General features: G+C 43.8%; 2 protein-coding genes across 4 annotated transcripts; one reads left to right on the top strand and one right to left on the bottom strand.

The window, feature by feature from the left end:
- Window positions 1-5,228: 5,228 nt before the first annotated feature.
- ccdc127b (coiled-coil domain containing 127b) lies at window positions 5,229-6,704 on the bottom strand. 3 transcript variants are annotated; one of them, XM_028966177.1, is made up of 3 exons: window positions 6,507-6,704; window positions 6,199-6,321; window positions 5,229-6,027 (listed from the first exon to the last, which is right to left on the bottom strand). In XM_028966177.1, exons 2-3 carry the CDS (start codon window positions 6,314-6,316, stop codon window positions 5,345-5,347), a joined length of 801 nt encoding a protein of 266 aa, XP_028822010.1. In that variant the 5' UTR covers window positions 6,317-6,321; window positions 6,507-6,704; the 3' UTR covers window positions 5,229-5,344. The 3 variants fall into 3 exon arrangements, with proteins under 3 accessions (XP_028822010.1, XP_028822008.1, XP_028822009.1); XM_028966175.1 differs by having other exon boundaries at window positions 6,421-6,703; XM_028966176.1 differs by having other exon boundaries at window positions 6,533-6,700.
- Window positions 6,705-6,885: 181 nt separating this feature from the next.
- Window positions 6,886-12,822, top strand: sdha (succinate dehydrogenase complex, subunit A, flavoprotein (Fp)). The gene is made up of 15 exons (XM_028966153.1): window positions 6,886-6,959; window positions 8,020-8,103; window positions 8,258-8,419; window positions 8,632-8,775; window positions 9,167-9,331; window positions 9,420-9,568; window positions 9,743-9,867; window positions 9,986-10,154; window positions 10,241-10,436; window positions 10,528-10,699; window positions 10,892-11,010; window positions 11,164-11,275; window positions 11,600-11,730; window positions 11,827-11,940; window positions 12,125-12,822. Exons 1-15 carry the CDS (start codon window positions 6,909-6,911, stop codon window positions 12,209-12,211), a joined length of 1,980 nt encoding a protein of 659 aa, XP_028821986.1. The 5' UTR covers window positions 6,886-6,908; the 3' UTR covers window positions 12,212-12,822.
- Window positions 12,823-19,770: the final 6,948 nt, after the last annotated feature.

Consider the following 19,770-nt stretch of genomic DNA (forward strand, 5'->3'; position numbering starts at 1 on the left):
AAGGCAGGAGAGAGAACAGTTCGTGGGCCGGGTGGGAGGAGTCCTTAAGAAAACTGTGAGCTCGACGCAGACAGTGCTTCCTCTGGATTTCCTCAATGGATGGAAGTGGAGTCCCTGTGATGCGCTGGGCAGTTTTCACCACCCGCTGCATCGCCTTACGCTCAGCAACAGTGCAGCTTCCATACCACACTGTGAGACAGCTGGTAAGGATGCTCTCTATTGTAGAGCGGTAAAAGTTCAACAGGATGGTAGTGGGTAGCTGGTTCTTTTTTAATGTTCTCAAGAAGAAGAGGCGCTGGTGAGCCTTCTTGACCAGGCTGGAGGTGTTAATGCTCCAGGACAGGTCCTCTGAGATGTGGGTCCCCAGGAACTTGAAGGATGTAACAGGCTGCACAGTCATCCCATTGATGTGGATGGGATCATGCGAGCCTCTTCTCTCCCTCCTGAAGTCCACAATGAGCTCCTTGGTCTTGGTGGTGTTTAAAAGAAGGTTATTTTCTGTGCACCAAGTGGCCAGATGCTGGACCTCCTCCCTGTAGGCAGTCTCATCGTTGTTGTCGATGAGACCTATCACCGTGGTGTCATCTGCAAACTTAATAACGGAGTTTGATCCCCATACATAGGTCGGCAGTCATGGGTGAAGAGGGAGTAGAGGAAGGGGCTCAGCACACAGCCCTGTGGTACACCAGTGTTGAGCGTGACAGTAGTGGAGCGGATGTGGCCTGACCTTACATGCTGTGGTCTGCTGGTCAGAAAGTCCATAATCCAGTTGCAAAGTGAGGTGTTGATGTCCAGGGCTCTAAATTTAGAGATTAGCTTAGAGGGGATGACAGTGTTAAATGCTGAGCTGAAATCAACAAACAGCATCCGTGCATATGTGTTTTGCTTGTCCAGGTGTGTGAGTACAGAGTGCAGCGCTATGGAGACTGCATCCTCTGTGCTCCTATTGCTACGGTACGCAAACTGGTGTGGGTCCAGAGTTGGTGGGAGGAAGTCCCTCAGATGTGCCAGGACTAACCGCTCGAAGCACTTCATGATTATGGGTGTGAGTGCTACAGGGCGGTAGTCATTCAGGCATGTTGGGCTAGAATGTTTCGGCACTGGTACAATGGAGGTGGATTTGAGGCATGTAGGAACAGCTGCTTGGGTGAGAGACATGTTAAAAATGTCCGTGAATACGCCAGCGAGCTGCTCTGCACATGCTCTAAGTACGCGCCCCGGGATGCCGTCTGGTCCAGCAGCCCTGCGCGCGTTTATCCGACTCAGTGCAGTGCAAACATCTGAGGAGGTGAGTATGATGGGCGAGTGGTCGGTAGATGAGGGGATCTTGACAGCAGGTTGCTTGTTGTCTCAAAGCGAGCATAAAAGTCGTTGAGCTCATTCAGAAAGAGGACATCTGTGGTTGTGGGGGCTGAGTTGCTGGGTTTATAGTCTGTAATGGCCTGAATGCCCTGCCACAAGCGTCGAGGATCAGCATTGGAGAAGTATTCCTCTAGCTTTAGTTTGTAGCAGTGCTTGGCCTTTTTGATGCCCCTCTTCAGGTTCGCCCTGGAAATGCCGTAGGCCTGTGCATCACCCGATCTGAAGGCATTGTTGCGTGCCTTCAGCAAGAGACGCACCTCCTTGTTCATCCAAGGCTTCTGATTAGGGTATGTGGTGATCTGTTTCTGAGTAGTAACCGTGTCTATGGTGGTGTTAATGTAGTTCAGAACAGAGGAGGTGTAGATGTCGATGTCCGTGTGAGAGCCACAGGTGGCCTGTGAAGCAAACATACTCCAGTCTGTGTGTTGGAACCTGTCCTGGAGTGTGATGTCAGCCCCCGCTGGCCACACTTTGATGGTCCTCACTGATGGCTTCACACGGTTGATGAGGGGGGAGTACTTGGGGGTGAGAAACAAAGAAAGGTGATCTGATTGTCCGAAGTGGGGGAGGGGGGTCACAGCATAGGCTTCAGCCATGTTTGTATAAACTTGATCCAGAGTTTTGTTTCCTCTGGTGTGACAGAGAATGTTTTTATGAAATTTAGGAAATACCGTCTTCAAATTGGAATGATTAAAATCGCCCGCCACAATGTATGCAGCCTCTGGGTGATCAGTCTGTTGTTTACTGATGGCCGCATGAAGTTCGTTCATAGCAAGCTTGGCATCAGCATCAGGAGGAATGTAAGCGGCAGTTATAATGGTGGATGTGAACTCCCGCGGCAGATAGAACGGTCTGCACTTAACCATGAGAAACTCTAGGTTAGCTGAGCAAATAATAAACAAATAAACTTTTAAATAATACCATAATACTATAATAAAGACATGTATTTTAGAACAAACACACACAACACACACATGAAAAACCCAACAGAAACAAGACCATTCTTTATGATTTTTTTTTAAATATAATCACCTCAAAACCCTAACTGACACACAAACCCATTTCTCTTACATCTGGAGACAAGTGATCTATAAAGGGAGACCATACAGTCTGAAAGCTATTTATAGTACCCCTAAGCACAGCCGACAGCCTCTCAATAGGCAGAACTGCAAAAATCTCTCGATACCATTGTGTGACAGAGGGGGGAGAGTTTTTTAACCATCCAATACGAATGCACTTTCAAATTCAAATTCAAATTTTATTTGTCACATACACAGTCATACATGGTATGATGTGCAGTGAAACACAGAGAGCTGGCACAGAGGGATCAATCTTATTCATTAATACTGGCATTATATGTAGCCTGTGTAAACTCTTATATTGAGGCTACGCAGCTCCTCGTCCAGGCAATGGTCATCTCGAAACTCGACTATTGTAACTCTCTCCTGGCTGGAGCCACTGAAGTCACAATAAAACCACTCCAGATGATCCAAAATATGGCAGCCCGTCTCACCTTCAATCAGCCAAAATACACCCATGTTACACCTCTTCTCACCTCTCTCCACTGGCTCCCGGTAGCTGCTCGCATTGAGTTCAAGTCCTTGATGCTGCCTACAGGGCTGTAAATGGAACTGCACCCTCCTACATCAATACAATACTACCTAGCTACACTTCCCTCTTCACAGGGTCTCCAATCCCAATCGACTCATGGCTGGTGGAACAACTTGCCCGGCTCCATTCGACTAGCCGAGACCACTACCACCTTTAAGAATCAGTTGAAAACCCACTTATTCAAAAAGTATTTCAATCTAACACTTACACACACACGTCTACACACACTGCACAAAAAAAATAAAATAAAATTCTTTGTCTAACATTTAATTTCTGAGCATGTTCTTTTCCTGACGAGTTAGGCCTTATCAGGGCTCTTAGTTTTGTAAACTCTAAATCTATAGAAATCGAACGAGAATTGATGGTCTCTTCCTCCTGTAAGTTGCTTTGGATAAAAGCGTCTGCAAAGTAAAGTAAAGTAAAGAGTCTCTCTAAGCCGGTTACAAACAAAAGTGTACCTTGACATTTTTCATAGCCTCCTGCCAGTTATTGTCTAAATAAACATTTCCCAGATCTTCCTCCCATTCCTGACTTCCAACTGTGCTCAACCGTCCAGAGTCATTACAATATAAAAAGGAATAAAATCTAGAAATGAAATGAGCAGCATTGGTTGTACTGAGAAATAAACTTTCCAGCCTGCTAAGTGCTATGGGATCCGGTACCTGCTTTTGCTTTGAAATAACATAGTGCCAAATTTGCAGATATCCAAAGTGATGTTGATTTGGAAGATCAAACTTCTGTTGTAGCTGTTGGAAGGACATTAGAGAGCCATCCTGGAATAAGTCCCCTAGTACGCGAATTCCCTTCATATACCATGTTTTAAAGAGAGGTGATTTTTCCTCACTGAATCATTATATTTATGGGGACATGGAAAATAAGCTCCAGACACATAATGGGGAGCAGGCCCAGGAATCTACAGTAGGACACAGATCATAATAAGACCTAAACCATTCGCAAATGAATCTGGAGTGGCAGGCCCAGTTATAATATAATACATATAATATTATAATATAATATTGGCATAGCTAATCCACCCAATTCCACTGGCATCTGCAAAGACTTGATCTTTTGTCCATTCCATATAAATCTAGAAAAGGCACTTTCCTACTTAACCATAAGGGTAACATCTGGAGAGGGTACAGTAGTCGAGGGAGAATATTCATCTTGATTAAACTCATTCTACCAAGCAGTGAAAGAGGAAGTGCTTGCCAGCAACTTAGATCTTTTTTAATGGTATGAATAATCGGATCATAATTAAGCTTCCATAATTTATTTAAATCAACTGGCACATCAATCCCAAAATAAACAAATCCAGATGTCGACCATTTAAAGGGGAAGTTAATTATAGATTCATATCAAAATTACCTAAAGGTAATGCTTTTGATTTGCTAAAGTAAATTTTTGTACCTTAATTTTAGCAAATGGCTGCAATATAACAAAGAGTGAAGATTTTAAGGAAGTCTGAATACTTATACCCACTGTATCTAGTACAGTTCTATTATAGCAGTATTTGCACATTACCACATTGGTTACTCTGAATTTTTTCTAATTCCATGTCTTTCACAAGCTTTCTGTGAGTGTTTCTGATCAATTTTTTGACTTATTTGAGCACCTGGCATAACGTGGTTTACTTTCGGAACCTGAACCGTTGACCTATAAATACAGCGGCAAATGGAAAAGACTGCAGTTTAAAAAAATCAAATGGGATTAAACTACACCCCTTCTCCAAAAAGATGGATCAAAAATATATATATATTTATGGGATGAAAATGGGATGAAGCTGATCTTGCTCTTGGTTTGATTTTGGGGTGGTGATGCCCCTGTTCTATGTGCGTCATATTTATTTCTGTGACTCGTGCAGCTTATAGAATAATCAAGCAGCACTGTAGTATATTTCTGACGATGTACGCGATTGGTATTTCTAATACCCTTGTTCATATTTGTACGTGCACTTATTGCTGGGTTATACATAAAATAAATGAATACAACTTTGTTTTCATTCTGCATTATTTTAACTACTTCTGCCCTAGATTATAATTTGTCCAGTCGTTTTTTCAGTGTTCATACTGAAAAAGAGAATTGTTATGAATTGTTGTAATTTATATTATTAATATTGAAATTAACTATCATATTGGGGTGATGGGGGGCAGGTGGGAATTAATAAAGGCATCTTTAATATCACATTCAGTGATTGTTTCTGAATACTTGAATTAAATTATTTATAATAATGAATTGCCACCAAAAAAATATAGATATATATTCTTCTTTTTTTTCCAGCTTTATTTTTCACATAAACACACAGTGGGGAAATACATTGAGAATATATAAGTGCATGGTTTTTGGAACACAATTTGATTGGTCCAGATCTAATTTATTTACCACTGGCTGCTCCCAGCAGAGAGGTCACTGCTCTCTGGTGTTTCTGGAGCGTGATCTGCGCCTGCCAGTACCGTAAATAAACCCACATCAGGCTCCCGTTCTTGCGCTTGTCTGTGTTTAAGTACTGAGCGCACTGGCGGTCATTTTTGAAGATGTCGCGAAGACCAGCCTCCATGTCTAGATGGGTGAAGGCCGCCTCACGGGCCGCCTTCACCAGCAGGTCCTTCTCCATCTCCACCCGCTTCTCCCGAGGTACCAGTATGCTGCAGAATGCTTGCTGCCTCTCTACCAGCCTCTCCTCCATCTCACGCAGAGCCTGTGACACCCGGTGCTCCCACTGAGCTTCCTTCGCCAAAGCTTCATGGAAGAGAACCCCAGCAGCTCCAGATCGCGACACGCGGTCCTTCTCCTGCTCCAGAGCCTCGCGTTCCCGGCTCAGCCCCCGCCGCTCCTCAGCAAGGTGCTGGCTCTGAGAGGCAAAGGCTTTTCTGTAGCCTTCTACCCGCTGCCGCTCTTTCTCCAGCTCCAGCTCTAGCTGCACTGTCTCTCGGCGATTCTCTGAGAGCATCTGTCGGTACTTCAACTCTAAGTCACTGTAAATGGCTTTCATGTTCTTGTCATACTTGGCTTTCGCCTCCTGAATCTCCTTCTGGGACTCCTTGGACCAGACCCATCCTAAAGGTTGACCACAAAACACCAATCCTACAATTGAATACCAGGTATTTGATCTTTTTATTTTCCAGATGAAACTTGCACTCTTAAATGTTTCTTATGTCTGTCAACCCAGTGAAGTTTGCATGGTTCTAAAATTGGGAACATACATCTATTACAGAGGAATTTACTTACTGAACAGAGCAAGGCCCAGCATGGGCACCAGAAGGGCATAATTCCACTTGGTGTTACTCCCGCCTGCTCCTTCATCCGGCCTAATGTTCCATTCATGGGGGTCGTTCAAGTTGTTCATCAAGGCTGCAAGTAAGAAACAAAGTAAACATATTAACGCATATTAGGCTACCTGCTGTTCCACCTGACACTATCACAATAATGTACTTTACGATTGTCTTGTACCCCATATTCTGCATTGAATGTCATGGAGCTTTGCTTCATACATGCAGTTGTACACATCGCACGACCTGTAAATTGACGAATCATACTTGTATCAGTAGTTTTTTGAATATACCAGACAATGTCCTTGTCCCCGTCAATCGCTCGAGATGTCAAAACACCCGGACACTCTTCCTCTCATCTGACGGTGCAAATGGCGCACAAGTTTACGGTTACTGGACCTTTAGTGGGGTGGATTTTGGTCTTTGCAGTTTCATTTAAAATCGAAACAATCATGCGTTAGTATAGAAAAAAACATTTCATTTACAACCTCTATATTCATTTTGAAGTATATTACATCGAATTGTCCCGGGTGATTTTTTTTTTTTTTTTCTGGTATAAAGTCTAAATATTCGTCCCCCCTCCACTCCGAAGAGGAATGGTATATTCCGCAGAGCGGCGTGACTGCGTCATCAGCGCGCACGCCGTCACACACACACACACACGGAATCATGGCTGCCGTGTCGCGTCTCCTCGGGAGGAAGCTCGTCTCCCCTCCAGCGGTAAGTCGTCTGGGGCCGGCAGTGGCTGCGCTTCCTTAATTGAAGTGTTGGGAAGGAGTTTTTGTCGTCTGTCGCCTGTCCCCGGTCCCTTGTCCCTCTCGCTTGTTGGTTAATTGCGCTCGCAAGTCGCGGTTTTATAACCCTCCAGTGGCGAGGTTAGTTAGGTAACCGCTCCTACGCACACGGTGGTGGAAGTTTATTAGACTTTTCCCCCGGTGGCAAATAATGACATTCTAACTACACGCCGCATTAAACGTGCCTGCGCGTTCGTGGTTCTAGCTGTCGCCTCGGCTTGCTGCGCTTTTGCTGTTGACCGTTCTCGGCCGAGCACCGGCCAAGTGAAGGTCACGTTAGCGATGCTAACGCTAACCTTCAGCATCTACGGTTAGTGGGCAATAAATAATAATCAGTTATTAGATCCGAATATTGGCAACTGCTTCAAGATATGATGCATGGCACAGTACAGTATAGTACAACTGCGTGTTTCTTCGGGCGCTTCAGTCTTGTGTAAGTTATTGGGGGGGCGGCAGAGAAATGACTAGAATAGTTATTTAGCGTCCAATTTTGTCTAATGTGTTGCCTCATGATGGCATAAAGGTTTGCAGGAAGTGGATTAAAGTTTATTTTAATTTAAAGCACCATTTACATTTACATCATTTACCAGACGCCCTCATCCAGAGTGACTTATGGGAACTGTCCCCCAGGAGACGCTCTGGGTTCAGTGTCTCGCTCAGGGAAACACTGTATTTCAGTAAATGTCAGCATATAAGCAAACAATTGCTGTAACATTTTGTTTGAAAGTTTCACGTGATCCATTAATTTTGGTTTCAGTTCAATTCCATATGTAACGATTATGGAAATCCTGACCGTTCACACGTATTATCTATGTTACTTGACCATTATTGGTTACCGTTATCGCTTTGGAAACACTAGGACCGGTTTTAAAAGTGTGTGTTGGATCACAGGTTCTAAAGCATGTAATGTTTCAGTGTATAGAATCAGTAACATACCCTAAACATTCATTTCTGGATAAAATGCTTATCTATATGTTTTTGTTCAGCTTCCTGCTTTATGTCAGGGAGGATCTAGAAAATTCCACTTCAACGTTCATGGCAAGAGCCACAGCGCTAAAGTCTCCGATGGCGTAAGTGTGCTTTCACTGAATGTCACTGTGTGTTGTGCTGACTTTCAAATGCTAGAGTTGCATTATAATTTCATATATTCAGTATCCGGTATTCATCAGTGCGCGTTTGGCTGTTTTGGGAGTGAATTTCTTTTGTGTGGCCTTTTTTCCCCAGATTTCCACCCAGTACCCGGTGGTGGACCATGAGTTTGATGCGGTGGTGGTCGGGGCCGGAGGTGCAGGACTGCGTGCAGCCTTCGGCCTGTCAGAAGCTGGCTTCAACACGGCCTGTGTGACAAAGTTGTTCCCCACCAGATCTCACACTGTGGCTGCACAGGTGTGGCTATGCACTTACCGTGAAAATACCCACTTTCCTTTTAATTGCTGGTTAATTATATGGCTTAATGCAATGGGTGTAGTTTTAGATGCTTTTGTAGTGTCACTCATCAGAAAGTGCAGTATTTTCTATTAGTGCACTTTTATCTGTTATATTTGTTGGATAGTGGTTGTTGCTGCTAGCTCGGTTTTAAGCAGTGTTTGCTTGTGTAGGGAGGAATCAATGCAGCGCTGGGGAACATGGAAGATGATGACTGGAGATGGCACTTCTACGACACTGTAAAAGGATCTGATTGGCTGGGGGACCAGGATGCCATCCATTACATGACTGAGCAAGCGCCTGCCGCTGTGATTGAGGTGAGAAGAATGCTGGTCTGACTTCAAGATGGGCCAGTTGTGCCCTAGCGGTTAAGGAAGCGACCCCTTAGAAGGTTGCCGGTTCGAATCCTGAACCGCCAAGGTGCCACTGAGTAAAGTACCGTCCCCACACACTACTCCCCGAGTGCCTGTCATGGCTGCCCACTGCTCACTGCTGATGGTTAAAAGCAGAGGACACATTTTATCGTGTCACCATGTTCTGTGCTGCAGTGTTTCACAATGACAGTCACTTCACTTTCAATATACATGAGAATTTTTTTGCGTTTTTGACATTTAACTTCTCTGGGCTGTAATTACTGTTTAATATATTATTCTTTATATTTATATATATTCAGTCCCCAATGTCTTCACATATTTTGCTTCTTTCCAGCTGGAGAACTTTGGGATGCCTTTTAGTCGCACAGAGGATGGAAAGATCTACCAACGTGCTTTTGGAGGTCAGAGTCTAAAGTTTGGAAAAGGGGGCCAGGCTCACCGTTGCTGCTGTGTGGCCGACAGGACCGGCCACTCCCTGCTGCACACCCTCTATGGGCGGGTAAGAGTCTCAGTCAGAAACCTCTCTACTATGACTTCACATCCCCAAATCATGAAGTCCGTTTAACCCCCTGCCTGCTTTCCTGTAGTCTCTGAAGTACGACACCAGCTACTTTGTGGAGTACTTTGCCCTGGACCTGCTGATGGAGGACGGGGAGTGTCGAGGAGTGATTGCTCTGTGTATGGAGGATGGCTCCATTCACCGCTTCAGGGCTAAGAACACAGTCATCGCCACAGGGTATAGAACACCACTTAACTCATCTAACTCATCCTAATATATTGTCTTAACAAATGTTTAGTAATAGTAATAATAATATAGGGGGTAAACATGAAAACAAAACAACCATGAAGATTCTGTAATACAAAAAATTATTGGTACGAGTCTGACTCCTCCTTTCACAAATCTCTGCAGGGGTTATGGACGTACATTCTTCAGCTGTACTTCTGCCCACACCAGTACTGGAGATGGAAATGCCATGGTGACTCGCGCTGGACTTCCCTGCCAGGATCTGGAGTTTGTTCAGTTCCACCCCACAGGTGACCTACAACCCAGATTAGGCAATAATTCAGTTTTCCCTATATCATATAGTAAGATTAATTAAGGGCAGAAAGCACCCCAAACTTTTATTAATTTTGCAATACTATGTTTTACAAGGTATCTATGGAGCAGGTTGCTTGATTACAGAAGGATGTCGTGGTGAAGGCGGAATTCTTATCAACAGCGAAGGCGAGCGTTTCATGGAGCGCTATGCACCCAATGCTAAAGATCTGGCCTCCAGAGACGTGGTGTCCCGCTCCATGACAATCGAGATCCGTGAGGGAAGGTATGATGAGACTTAGTTGAGGCTAAGACTAGATGAGGTTCCAGTGTGTGTAAAGCAAGTTCAGAACACTGTCTATTTCTCTGTAGGGGTGTCGGTCCCGAGAAGGACCACGTCTATCTGCAGCTGCACCACCTCCCTCCACAGCAGCTGGCCACCCGCTTACCTGGCATCTCTGAGACCGCCATGATCTTCGCTGGTGTCGACGTCACCAAAGAGCCAATTCCTGTCCTGCCCACTGTTCATTACAACATGGGTGGCATCCCTACTAACTTCAAGGGTCAGGTACGACCGAAACTTCCTTCTGTTTGTTATTTTAAGGTAACAGGTTTCATTTTCTTTGTCATTTATTTGCAAGTTTTTCTCTCTCGCTCAGGCCATCATCCATAAGAATGGCGAGGATAAGGTGGTGCCCGGGCTGTATGCCTGTGGAGAGGCAGGATGTGCCTCTGTGCATGGAGCTAATCGCCTGGGTGCCAATTCACTGCTGGACTTGGTCGTGTTTGGCCGTGCCTGTGCTCTCACCATTGCTGAGAACTTCAAACCAGGTAACACCCCAGTCAGCTCTTCACATTCTCTGAACATTGCAAACAGAATAATACTCAAGCCTCATTAATATGTTACTAATGACCACTGTAAATAACAGCAAATAAAAATATGGGTTACTATTTAAATGACTAGAACTGAACAACGATAGCCAATAAGCCAGATACAGTTTTTTGTTATCTTTCTAACAATAGGAGAGAAACTTCCATCATTGAAGTCGAATGCTGGTGAGGAGTCTGTGGCCAATCTGGACAAGATCCGCTATGCTAATGGCAGCACAAGAACATCTGAGATCAGGCTCAACATGCAGAAGGTTTGTAACATTTTGCTCAGAAACTGTTTTTGTTTTAATACCAATATTAAAAGCATCCATCACAGAAAGTGTTTTATCGTGTGTGGATTCTTTTTACCGGTTACTTTTGTAGACTAAGTTACAGTCACCAACTCTGATTTTCATCCACTTCAGACAATGCAGAGCCATGCTGCTGTGTTCCGAACTGGCGACGTACTGAAGGAAGGATGCAGGAAGATGGACTCCATCTATCAGACCCTGGACGACATCAAGACTTTTGATAGAGGTTCCTGCCTTCCTTTATTTTCTTTTCATCAAGGTCGTGTGTACACACTGTCCATGTTGGTGTGGGTTTCCTTCATGTTCATCCTCCAAGTCATGTGTACTACTTGGGTGTGTGGGTGAATACTTTGGTGGTTATGTTGTGCCAAGATGTTTTTTTTTCTCATTCATTGTTTTAATATTCATTGAGTTATACCTCCGCACGTCTTCAGCCAACTGACCCCTATCAGATCAGCTAGTAAAAATACATTAGTGAATCGCTTAGGGATACAATTACAGTATTATATGTGCAGCTCTTTAATAAATATAATTTTTTGGTTCTCTATAGGTATCGTGTGGAATACTGATTTGGTGGAAACACTGGAGCTTCAGAACTTGATGCTCAATGCGGTTCAGACCATCCACGGTGCTGAGGCCCGCAAGGAGAGCAGAGGAGCACATGCCAGAGAGGACTTCAAGGTCACCCGGAGTCAAGAATATGGCAAAGCTCCAGACTCATCCTACCTTCTCCTCTTGTAATGTATGACTAATCTTTTTCATTTTTTTCCATCTCAGGACCGTGTGGATGAGTATGACTACTCCAAGCCACTGCAGGGTCAGCAAAAGAAGCCGTTCGATCAACATTGGAGGAAGCACACATTATCATATGTGGATTCCAAGACTGGAAAGGTGGGTTCCAGGAAGCAGGCAGAATTTATACCAGTCCACAGATATCATCAGAGACTGCTTGTTTGTTTTTTATTGTATATCAGAGTGTGTCTGATTAATTGAGCAATATTGACAGTGCTTTAAACACGAGTGGAGGCTTTTTGCTCATTTCAATTAATGCTTTGCTAATGTGTGTTTTGTTCAGGTGACACTGGAATACCGGCCTGTCATTGATGATTCTTTAAATGAGGACAACTGTGCTGCTATTCCTCCTGCCATTCGCTCCTATTAAGCACTTAAATCAGCAGCATCTCCATCCTCCCCCAGACTTCATCCACTTCTTCCAACTCCAGTTTTCCTGATCTGACATCGCTTATTCACTTCAGAAGTGGCTGATCATGGTCATGAATTGGAATGCTGAAGCATTTAGGCATGTGTCCCGTCCAGGACTGGAGTTAGACAGCAGAATGATACAGCTTTCAGTTACTCCAGCAGTGTATACTGTAAAAAGCCTCTTGCATACCGCAATATACACACTCACAATGAATAAAATAATATCAAGATTTCAGTGCAGCCTCATTTGCATGGAAAACCTCAAATATTCTGTATCTAATTCATTGTTTGGGAATCGTGATCATACCGTTTGTTAAATGCACTATTGTGGTCGCAAGTGAATCAGTCGATATTTAATATTTAAATATTGGATTTTGAACACTTTAATCCAAATGTCAGACAATTAATAATGAGCTTTTATGCCGATGCCAGTAGAGTTTGTTGTTTTACTGTGGCCTTCTGTTCTGGTCGAAGCACAACTCTCCTTCCCATTTGTATTATTTTTGTACATCTCCTTAGCGATGTGTTTAGGCTCTATTTAAGATCAATAAAGATTGTCTTCAGACCTTTCTGAATGTAATGCTTGATTTGAATGAGGATCTTCTGCAGAACATCTCAGTGTTCTTTTGATGCCTTTCGCTAGTTTCACTTCCATTGGAAAATATCTTGACTGCATTTTCCACAAGCACTGTGGAGTTGCCGTTCCTCTTGTCATTCACTCCTATTTACACACCTACCTCACTCTAAAAATGATTTGGGGGTAAATATATTATTTAGAGGAAATAACACAATGATCATGTAGCTCTTTTTCAGTTTTAGTTTTTTACTCGCTGCTAAAAGTTATATTACAGCCTGGTGATTTCACTTAAAAAAAAAATGAGTTGATGTAAACAAATTTAAGGGTTCAAAATTCAGAATGCGTGAAGGAAAATCTATTCGGCGTTTTTTTCATCATTTTTATTTCATAATTTCCCACACTTTCATTTTTTTTTTATTTAATACATTATAAAATACAGAATTAAACGCCTTTATTGGGGCGCGGTTCCGTGAGCAGGAGGGCGGGGCGTGCGCGTTCCCGCCAGATCTACGTCACCGACCGGCCGCTTCAGTGCCTGCGTCACGACATCGGGACTTCGCCGCGACACGTCGTCAGTTCCAACGACGTCTTCCCTCCGTACTGTCTACAGCACGTGTGTGTGTGTATGTGTGTGTTCTGTCCGAGGACGCGGTGTAACTAATCGCGTTTAAAGTGTGGGTTCGAAATATCATTTGAAAGGCCAAAACCCGCCACTGAGTGGCACTTTTTAATCAGAATCAGAATCTTTATTGTCGTTGTAACAAGTAGAGCCGGGGAGGTATCTTAAATACTGCGTGTAAAGAAGGAGACGTACATGTGAGCGGATCGATGCTCCACCCTGGGTCTCCAACCTGGTGCTGGAAGTCCGGGACTCGCACAGCTCTGGTCCCCAAGTACCCGCTGCCTACTGTGGAGGAGCTGGCTCCACTGTCTTCTCCAAGCTAGACCTTCGACAGGCCCGTCTCCAAGTTCCGCCGCAGCCCGACCGCTTGTGTCACACACATGGGCGTCCTCTGCTATACAAGGACGCCTTCCGGCCTCAGCTCTGCCCCTAGTTGCTTCCAGAAAATCACGTCCACCATCTTTGCCGCAGTTTCGGGATTAGTTTATTATCTGGACGACATTGTGGCGCATGGTCCAACCCTCGCATCACATGATGAGCGCCTGGGCCGCGTGCCCAAGATCCCGGCAGGTCACAATCTTACGCTGAATGGGGACAAATGCGTCTTCCTGTGCCAGCGGTCGATTTAGTGGGCTTTCGCCTGTCTGGAGAGGACATCACACCGTTAAATTGTAACGTGGAGGCTGTTCTACGTCTCCCTGATCCCTCCGGCCCCGCCCGCATTCCTTTCTGGGAATGACGGCATACGACTCGCGTTTTCTCCCTCAGTACTCTGCCACTACGGCCCCTTCTGAAAAGCAGAGCCCCATGGGCCTGGTCCTCAGCCTGGTTCCTCAGCCTGGTTCCTCAGCCTGGTTCCTCAGCCATGCGTCAGCTAAAGGCCCATCTTGCCTCGCCACCGGTGCTGGCTCACTTTGACCCGTCTGACCCCTACATAATAAAATACAGAATTAAACACCTTTATTGGGGCGTGGTTCCGTGAGCAGGAGGGCGGGGCGTGCGCGTTCCCGCCAGCTCACTTTGACCCGTCTGACCCCACTTTTCTGACCTGTGGTGCCTCTGGCGTGGCGCAGAGTACCAGCATGGGGCCCCCGGGTCTCTGACTCTGGTGTTGAGTTGGGGACCGGGAGGCCCCCGCCTGCGTCTGGGCACGTGAGCGGTGGCACGTACACTCGTATGGCCGACATTTCACTCCCCGCACAGACCCTCCTGGCCGGGACAACGTTGTGGTGGACCTCCTTTCCAGGGCCACTCCAGACACTCCTCCCGGCCCAGCCACGGAGCCGCTGGAGCCAGAGCTTCTCCACACGCTTCCTGGGCCAACCGGGACATCGCGTCTCTACAGGACCTCCAGCTGGTCTCAGCGCAGGACTCAGTGCTGTCACAGCGGTGCTCTTTCATTCGAGGGGGACGGCCGCGCCCGCTGCACACGGACCTGGAGCCATTTCATCAGATTAAAGACGAGCTGTCCTGCTGCAATGAGGTCACACACGCACACCACCTGAAAAACCATTGCACACACACAAACCTGAAAAAAACATTGAACACACACACACACACACACACCACCTGAAAAACAATTACACACACACACACAACCTGAAAAAAACTTTGCGCGCACACACACACACCACCTGAAAAACAATTACACACACACACACACACCACCTGAAAAACCATTGCACAAACACACACACACCACCTAAAAACAATTACACACATACAACCTGAAAAAAACATTGAACAAACACACACACACACACACACACCACCTGAAAAACAATTACACACACACACACAACCTGAAAAAAACTTTGCGCGCACACACACACACCACCTGAAAAACAATTACACACACACACACACACAACCTGAAAAAAACATTGCACAAACACACACACACCACCTGAAAAAAATTACACATACACACACAACCTGAAAAAACAATCACACACACACACACACACACCCTGAAAAACATTACATACACACACACCACCTGAAAAAAAATTACACACACACACACACACACACCACCTGAAAAAAACACACACACACAACCTGAAAAAAACATTGCACATGTAGCGGTTCTTCTTCTGCGTTGTGTAATTTTTCTATTTCTTTTCTTGAACCGTAATGACGAGCCGACACCCACGAGATTTTCCGTGCAAACTGTATTCTGTACAAAAGCGAGGTCAGATTATCGCGTCACAAACCGCGTCTCTCTGCACCTCTCTCTCTCTCTCACAGCTCATGCCATGTGTCCAAGAGGACTAAACCGGGTCTCCAACCCACTAACCCAAGGGCACGGCCGCATCCAACCACTTTTCGGGGGGTGATCAAAGTTTTTAGAACCCACATAACTTTTTATAAGAATCATAAATTGAACAAACAAAAATACAGAAACATATTTAACATAACCAGAAACATTAACACATTTTAACATTCTACAATTGAACAAACACCCTGATTGTCGTTATAATTCCCTTACCCACATCAGAACACAGGTAAACAAAATAAAAGTCTTTAGAAAATAAGAAAATAAAAGACGCAAGAAAGAAGAAATACATTTATAAGTGTAACCATTTAACTCCGGCACACACAAACACACACACACACACACACACACACACACACACACCACCTGAAAAACAATTACACACACACACACAACCTGAAAAAAACATTGCACAAACACACACACACAAACCACCTGAAAAAACATTGCACAAACACACATACCACACCTGAAAAACAATTACACACACATACACACACACTACCTGAAAAAAAAACATTGCACAAACACACAGACACACACCACCTGAAAAACATTACATACACAAACACCCTGAAAAACATTACAAACACACACACACACACACCACCTGAAACAACTATTACACATACACACACAACCTGAAAAAAAATTACACACACACATACAAACACAACTTGAAAAGAAATTACACACACACACACCACCTGAAAAAAAACATCGCGCACACACACCACCTGAAAAATCTATTACACACACACCACCTGAAAAACAATTACACACACATACAACCTGAAAAAAAACATTGCACAAACACACACACACACACACACCACCTGAAAAAACAATTACACACACACACACTGAAAAAAAATGACACACACACATACACACACACGCACACCACCTGAAAAGAAATACACATACACACACATACACACACAACCTGAACAATAATTTACACACACACACCATCTAGAAAAAAAACATTGCGCACACACACACACCACCTGAAAAAAAACATTGCACACACACACACACACACCACCTGAAAAAACAATTACACACACACTACCTGAAAAAAAAACATTGCGCACACACACACCATCTGAAAAAAAAAAACAATTACACACACACACAACCTTAAAAAAACATTGCACAAACACACAGATACACACCACCTGAAAAACATTACATACACACACACACACCCTGAAAAACATTACATACACACACACACACACACACCACCTGAAAAAAAACACTGTGCACACACACACACCCTGAAAAAAAAATTACACACACTGAAAAAAAATTACACACACACACACTCACCACCCGAAAAAATAATTACAAATACACACACCACCAGACAAAAATTGAACGCACACAGACACAAACACCACCTGAAAAAAAGACATTGTGAACACACCACCTAGAAAAAAAACATTACGCAAACATACACACACCACCCGAAAAAAACAATTACAAATACACACACCACCAGAAAAAAACAATTACAAATACACACACCACCAGAAAAAAAATGCACGCACACACACACACACACACACACGCTCACCACCTGAAAAGAAATACACATACAAACACATACACACACAACCTGAACAATAATTTACACACACACACACCATCTAGAAAAAAAACATTGCGCACACACACACACCACCTGAAAAAACAATTACACACACACTACCTGAAAAAAAAAACATTGCGCACACACACACACCATCTGAAAAACAATTACACACACACACAACCTTAAAAAAACATTGCACAAACACACAGATACACACCACCTGAAAAACATTACATACACACACACACACACACCCTGAAAAACATTACATACACACACACACACACACACACACACCACCTGAAAAAAAACATTGTGCACACACACACACCCTGAAAAAAAATTACACACACACACACACACACACTTACCACCCGAAAAAACAATTACAAATACACACACCTCCAGACAAAAATTGCACGCACACACACACACCACCTGGAAAAAAACATTGCGCACACACAAACACCACCTGAAAAAAAAAAACATTGTGAACACACCACCTAGAAAAAAAACATTACGCAAACATACACACACCACCTGAAAAAAACTATTACAAATACACACACCACCAGAAAAAAATTGCACACAAACATACACACACCACCAGAAAAAAAATGCACGCACACACACACACACACACACACACACACACACACACACACACACACCACACACACAACCCCTGGAAAAAAAACATTGCGCACACACACACACACACACACACACACAAACACCACCTGAAATAAAAAACATTGCGCGCACACAACACCTGAAAAAAATTACACATGCACACACACCACCTAGAAAAAACATTGCACACAAAAACACATCACCTGGAAAAAAATATTGCACTTACACACCCACACACACACACACCACCTGAAAAAAATTACACACACACCACCAAGAAAAAAAACATTGCCCGCACGGACACACACACACCACCAGAAAAAAAGTGCACACACACGACCTGGGAAAAAATGCACACACACACACTTACCACTTGAAATAAAACATTGCGCACACACACACCACTTGGAAAAAAAACATTGCGCACACACACACACAAAAACACACACACACCCTGCAAAAATTACATACACACACACACCACCTGAACAAACAATTACACACATACACCACCAAAGAAAACATTGCACACATACACACCACCTGAAAAAATTACATACACACTCACACACCACCTGAAAAAAATGCACACAAACACACACACACACACACACACCACTTGGGAAAAATGCACACACACACATACACACACAACCTGATAAAAACATTGCACACACACAAACCACTTGGAAATAAACATTGCACACACACACACACACACACCATGAAAGAAATTACATACACACACACACCACCTGAAAAAAAATTACACACACACACACCACCTGGGAAAATGCACACACACACACATACACACACAACCTGAAAAGTAAACACTGCACACACACACCACTTGGAAAAAAAACATTGCGCAAACACACACCCTGAAAAAAATTACATACACACGCACACACACCACCTGAAAAAAACAATTACACACACACCACCAAAAAATATATTGCACACACACATACCACCTGAAAACAATTACACACACACACACACACACACTTGGAAAAAATTACACACACACACACAACACCTGACAAAAATTCTATACACACACACACCACCTGAAAAAACATTACACACACACCACCTGAAAAAACATTACACACACAAAAACACCACCTAGGAAAAATGCACACACACACACAACCTGAAAAAAATTCCATACACACACACACACCCACCACCTGAAAAAAACAATTACACACACACACCACCAAAAACAAATTGCACAAACACACATGACCTGGCACAAAAAAATGCACACACACACACACACACACACACACACACACACACACACACACACACACCACTTGGAAAAAAATACAACACACACCCTGACAAAAAATTACATACGCACACACACACCACCTGAAAAAAAAAATACATCTACACACTCACACACCTCCTGAAAAAAATTACACACACCACTTGGAGAAAATTACACACACACACCACTTGGAAAAATTACACACACACACACACAACACCTGACCAAAAATACATACACACACACACCACCTGGGAAAGAATGCATACACACACACACACACACAAACACACAACCTGAAAAAAATTACACACACACAAACCACCTGAAAAAACAATTACACACACACCACCAAAAAAAACATTGTACACACACACACACACTGAAAAAAAAAAACACACACGACTTGGAAAAAATTACACACACACACCACCTGGAAAAAAATTACACACACACCACCTGGGAAAAAATGCACACACACACAGCCTGAAAAAAATTACACACACACACACACACCATCTAGAAA

This window comes from Denticeps clupeoides, unplaced genomic scaffold, assembly GCF_900700375.1.
Source record: "Denticeps clupeoides unplaced genomic scaffold, fDenClu1.1, whole genome shotgun sequence".
Taxonomy (NCBI): Eukaryota; Metazoa; Chordata; class Actinopteri; order Clupeiformes; family Denticipitidae; genus Denticeps; species Denticeps clupeoides.